General features: G+C 40.6%; 1 protein-coding gene across 1 annotated transcript; it reads right to left on the reverse strand.

The window, feature by feature from the left end:
• Positions 1-699: 699 nt before the first annotated feature.
• On the reverse strand, positions 700-5,310 carry LOC142042423 (ovalbumin-related protein Y-like). Its single transcript, XM_075052305.1, has 7 exons — positions 5,143-5,310; positions 4,430-4,480; positions 3,653-3,781; positions 2,781-2,898; positions 2,401-2,543; positions 1,907-2,062; positions 700-1,101 (listed from the first exon to the last, which is right to left on the reverse strand). Exons 1-7 carry the CDS (start codon positions 5,308-5,310, stop codon positions 700-702), a joined length of 1,167 nt encoding a protein of 388 aa, XP_074908406.1.
• Between the last annotated feature and the right edge of the window lie 826 nt (positions 5,311-6,136).

Here is a 6,136-nt window from a genome sequence, read left to right on the forward strand (position 1 = left end):
GTTTGCAATGCTTTTATTAGAATAAATAGAAGGACAATCAATTAACATTCACAAAATCAATGATATGTCACTGGAATGAAGATGGGAAATTATATCAGTCAGGAAGATGTTGTATTTGGAGATGATGATTTATGAAAAAATGGTAGACTTTCTGTATGCTCCCTCAGAACAAGAGAGACAGCCTTATAGCATGTGCAGCACAAAGAAGCCCATTCCCGCAAGAAGAATGCTTTGCTGAAGTTTAGAATTTCATCTGCAAGTTGTCCAGGCGTCAATTCAAGGATGGTTTGCCCACCAGGTTCAACAGAAAGGAACAGGATTATTCTGAAAGCTGTGTTTATTTCACAGAACTCCTATAAAGAAGCCAGATTCTCAACAGTAGTTGCAGGATTTCTCACAAAAATCAAAACACTGGCCCTGCCTCTCAAGTTATTCAATGACGATGGGAAATATTCCTAAACTACCTCCTGAAATTCACATTCAATCCTGGATATAAGTCCTGAATACAAACTGTATGAGCAGAAATACCTGCACCTAAAGATCTAAAAAGTTATACGCTTCTTCAAGAATATCTCCCTAGATATTGAAGGCTTTCCACTTGGAGAAAATCTTGAAGAGATGAGATTAAACTACAATACTACATTAAAGGGGGTCTGTTTCTGAGGGGAAGGCAAGAACTATTTCCAGCATTTTCTTTCTTTAGGGGGAACAATATCTACCAAAGAAGAGGATGCTGTTGGTTGGATTGTGTTTGATCAAGAAAAGGAATGGGTGGTCAGCCCTAAACTCTTCAAACTCAGAGGATTGTTTGATGTCTCCCACCACACCCGCTGAGCCAGCCATCTCGGTGCCCTCTTCATTGACTTCCATGTATGCCTCATGGATGGCCTCAGATATCTTCAGGCTCTCTGCTGAAGAGATGCCAGACAGATTGGCCAAAGGGCTGAACAGGTCAGTCATACCCAAGGCCATTAAGACAGATGTAAGGTTATATTTTTGCTCAATCTTCATGCGCGGGAGGTACACTTTCACTCTCTTCTTTTCCATCACATTGGGACTGGTCCACTCCGTAAGTTTTTCAAAGCTGATTTTGCTCTCAAGCTGCAAAGAGAGGCAGGGAATGAAATGCCTGAGACAAGAGTGCAATGCCCTTAACAGCTGTGTTTATACCACTGGTTACTATTTTTTTCCATTTACTTTGTGTACATAATAGAACTGATACTTAATCTTAAATATACTTGTTTGTCATGTATGCTTCCTCCTGACTATAGCCTAATCTCATCTGTCTTAATGAAGTTATCCAAAACTTCATCATCTGAAAATTTCTTCATCAGATCAAGGCTTTTTTTGTGAAAACACAGTTCTTTAAAAAATATCAAATCAAATCAGCCCCAAAACTGTTCCTCCTGGAACATATTTTATTCATCCCTTCCCTCGCCTTAGTTCCTTTCTAATGTTACTTTTCCCATTTTCCTTTTAGTCAGCTCTTGGAATGCTTTCCTCATCACTTCTGTTTTTTACTTCCCCTTAGAAAAAATTTTCTATTTTAGCAAACCATTAAGTGCTCTCCTGGAAGATTGAAAACACTCAAAATGAATAAAAATTCTGCTAGCATGTCAGTTTCTGGCACCTGATGGAGATTGGTGCATATAGCAACATCCTATTCTGCACGGCTACAGCAGCACTACACTCCTTTACCTTTGTTTTATTAGATGGAGTCCAGGGCTCTCCTAAGAGGCCAGTCCCCACCTGAGCACCTGGTAGCACCTCGGCTGCTGTTGTGCTCCTGTCTGCCCAGCACAGCCATGGTGTGGCCAGCTGGGATGTAAATGGACAGCAAAAGGTCTGAGGGCAGCCAAGTCCCACTGAAGTGATAACGCTTCTGCTTCCCCTGCCAGGGCCATACCTGCTCCAGGCCAGAGACGTCATCAGGCAACAGCACCAACATGCTCAGCTCTCCGCTGGCGTACGGAAGCTCCAGGATCTTCATTTTCTCTGCTGCCACCGTTGCCACTTTGAAAGTACTGTTCTGACACATCATTTGCACAGGTCTGCTTTCTTGCTGCAAAAACAGAAACATGAGACGATGTGACTGGGGAGCCATTTTTTCTTTAGGCAGGCAAATGTACAAGCCCTTTGAAAGGGGCAGGACTTGATCTTCAAGCATGTTGCCTTTGAAGAAGAGCTGTGTCTCCGTTTTCCTCTCTGGTGTGCCCTAGAAGCCTGGTCAGACGCAGCTCTTTCAAACACTCCTTGGCCCTAGGCCCTGGTGCTGACAGTGAGGGACCCAGCTAAATCACCCAACCTGTGACAGCAATGGGTTGTATGTGTAACAGCCAGGCTGCTGGCTGTGTGAGCCAACAGCTGTCCTGGCCAGAAGCTGTGTCCATGCCCTCCTACCTCTGTCACATTGAAGTGCACTTCCCGAGTGTCGTCTTCTTTAAATGCCGTCTTCCATACCCCTTTGAAGTAAATGGCATTCACAAGGACCAGCACAGTATCGAGATCAACAGAGCCTGACACAAGGAAATCTTGGATCTGTCCTTTAAGAAAGAAGCAGGGCAGAGAATGGTAAGATATACCTCCTCTGCTAGGCACAAATGCCTGTAATGAAGGGCATGCGGGTCAAGGGTGCCACTTTGTGGAGTTTTGTTTTCATAGCAATATGCAACCTGCTCTTGCTTGACCCACTTTTTCTAGACATTATGAGGAGAGGAAGACAAGGGTATAGATTATGGTAGGTAGGGGAAAATACCTGGTACCCATTTTTCAGTGCTTACCATTTGTCTCTTTCTCCACCCAGGAATTAATAAGCTGTCTTGCTTCCTCTGTAGCTGTTTTGAAGTTAACTTCTTCCAGCCCTGCTTTGTAGAATTTCTTTGCACACTCTAAGTATTCCTGTAAGCAGGATTGCAGTTGTCAGACTGATAAGAACATGAAAATGTATGAATGTGAAATGCAAGATTGTGAACTGAAACAGAATGGTTAAAAGAACAGTGAACTTTTACCCCTGAGTTTGAATGTGTCAGTCACAGCTGTCTTTCTGTAATTGAATCTTAAAGTTGGACAAGAAATACTATTTAGGTCTGGCACTTTTTTTCAGATAAGAATTTTAAGTTAAAATTTTGAAATATTTTCTTCATTTGACCAAAACACTTTCAGTTTAACAAACATTTTTATGGACAGACAGTGTTTGTTTCTTGCTCTTTGTGCCCACTTTTTATTTTGAAAACTGTGATCTTACATTCTTAGGTTTCAAAAACAAAGCTTCCTTTCACTGAGAAGATTTTATACTTGGCTTTGAAAAAATCCAACTTTGACAATTTCAGTCTTCATGCTTTCGAGTTATAAAATGTATTTCATTTCCCTTAAAAGTTACGTGTTTCATTAAAAGCCATTTTCTAGCAAATGAACAGCAATCTTGATTACTCCCTGTGACTGTTGCAACACAGGCAATTTATGCCATTATACTTTTGCCTGGCCTCTACCTAACAGCCACAGGAAGGTTCAAACTCATCTGAACCAGTTGCCCTTATGGCTCACAACCACCTTTTCATCAACAGTGGGCTATTGTTGGTTGTGCTTCTCTAGGGTAGAGTCACAGGGGCTTTTATGGGGAATCTTGCCGAAGTCAGGTCATGGTACAACTCACCGGAAGAACGGGGTATGTTTTTTCAATATAGAGTCTGTCAGCGATCTTGAGTGAGTATGTAGCATTTGGCGTGGTGATGTCTGAGAGAAGATCCTTGAACAAATTGTGGATGTATTCAGAAGTGCCACACTGAGGTGATGACATGAAAATAAGAAGATACATTGCATTAGGTTCTTCTGATCTAGGAAATAAGACCTTAAAGAATTGTCCCTATCAGTTAAGAGTCAGTGCAGTGGAGTCCTCCCCCACAGGCATAGGGCTGTCGCCTTAGGGAAAGCAGGTGCTGTGGTGATGGTACATTGAACCAACAAGTTCATCCTTCTCAAGATAAATCCCCTGAAATGCGCTTTTTGTAAGAGTGCAGTTGTGTTCCTGTCACTGAGACTTCTGAGCTCTTCTCTGCCCAGCATCTTCCTGGCCTGCTTTGGAGTCTCTCAGCTGCAAGTCTGACTGCTGTACCCTGACTCTAGGTGCTGAGCCCCTTTCACGTTCTGTCCCCCAGTAGCACTTGCCCAGGAAGGCACGCTGGTACCCAGAGCATCCTGCCCCACACCATCACTCATTTTGGTGCAAGATGTGCAACCTGCCTTCTCTCCCTGGTTTTTAACAAATAGGTGATTTACACCCTTCTTCACTCCCTCCACAAGTCTCCTTGGTTTGAGAGCATTACCATAGTTTTTGACAGGGTCTGAAACTGTCAGGAGGAGTGGCAGAACAGTTCTAGTTTTGTCATGAGGAGAAAATAAGACAGAAAGGGAGATCAAGTTATTTCTCTACCTGGGAGTCAGTAGTGTCTCCAACTTCTGTAACGTTGTCAAAGTGAAGAACCTGCAAGAGAAAATGCCAGTGATAGAAATGACCAGCATGACGAAAAATTACGTGAATTTGAGATTTACATATGATGCTTGAGGTAAAGCTGTTGGCTCAGGAAAAAAAAAAAGTGCTAACTGAGTACATAGATGAACTAAAAATTTACAAGTGAGCTGGCAACTGGTTTGTGCCCTCTGTGGCTTTCTTGGAAACCATAAATACCACTCTAGGCTTAGGTGATATTTTTTTTCTAGTGAATGTCTAGAAATTAACTGGTTTACATATTATGTACTGCTTATAATAGTCTGTCTTCCTCTCTTCCTGGGATTTATCTTTTTTATATATTTAAAAAAAAATCTGATCACATTATCTGGAAGATGTCAGAATTTAGAAAAAAATCATATAATAAAATTTGCTGACTGGTAATCCATTTTGTTATTGTCATTGAGATTTTTTTTCTAAGTCAAAACTAACTGCCCCTTATAGTGAAAAAATATATCTTTTTTAGTATTTTCTCTAAATAACTCTCAATCCAGTTCTCCATTTTGTGACTTTGGCTTACTTCTTGTACATTAAAACAGGTGAGAACCTCGTCAGTGGATAATATATTTCAGTGGAGTTACTTAGAAGGAACAACAAGCACAAGCAGAGGTCACTTTACACCAATGTAAGTAACTTACCTTCTCCATCTGCGATTGAGTGTTACCTCTTGCTCCCAGATAGACCATCGCCAGGGCTGAAATGATGCTCAGAGGGGAGTAAAAGATGTTGTTGTTGGCATGGTGGACTTTCAGCTCTTTGAATGCATCGAAACAAAATTCTGCATTTGTTGCACTGATGGAGCCCATTGTGAAATCAGTGTTGTCTAAAGCAAACAGAAAGAGTCTGACATATTATGAAGAAATATATTAATTGTAATGCAAGAAAGTCAGTGCACTTGAACCCCTGAACTTGGTGCACAGGGTTTTTTCAGTAAAGAGAATCCAGTGGCATGGATTTAAAAGGCAGACATGCTGTTGGATTCATGAGCAATCAAAATGTTGGATAGCTACCAGTTATGCATAGGCTGGTGATTCTTTTATTTGAAACTTGAGTTCTCCTTCTCTGTACATGTATATCATATTTTTGAAAATGTTGCAAAGAATATTAATTACCTTGAAAGAAGCTTACTAACAGTCTTTTCTCAACTCTTAAGGAAAAAAACCCACACATAGATTTGTTCTCAGAATCTTCTCTTTCTTTTTTTGAGACTCCAAACCAGGTTATTCACTATAGTTTTTATCATCAGTTTTAAGATCAGTTAACAGATCAGCCCCCTATGATCCAAACTGCAGTTAATTCCAATATACAATGTGCAAGTCTGAAGCAACAGCATAAGTTTTGCTATATTTACTCTCATTTCAGCCTACTGTAAATGGAAGCTAGGTTCTCACACCACCTACTTTATTAGAGGTCTCAAATGTTAGGAACATTACCTTCATTTTTTTAAAATAGGATAATGAAGGCACAGCAATGGAGACTGCAAATGATTTACCAAATTCATCCAGCTTATGACAAACATCTATAACTAGTACGTTCCAGTCATTGTTGACTCAATTATATCTCACTCTGTTTTAAAAAAAAGTTCTTTAATTTTTGTTATCACCTTTTCCATAAGATCCACCTTTTAGTAAG

The sequence above is a fragment of the Buteo buteo genome, chromosome 20, assembly GCF_964188355.1.
Source record: "Buteo buteo chromosome 20, bButBut1.hap1.1, whole genome shotgun sequence".
NCBI lineage: Eukaryota > Metazoa > Chordata > Aves > Accipitriformes > Accipitridae > Buteo > Buteo buteo.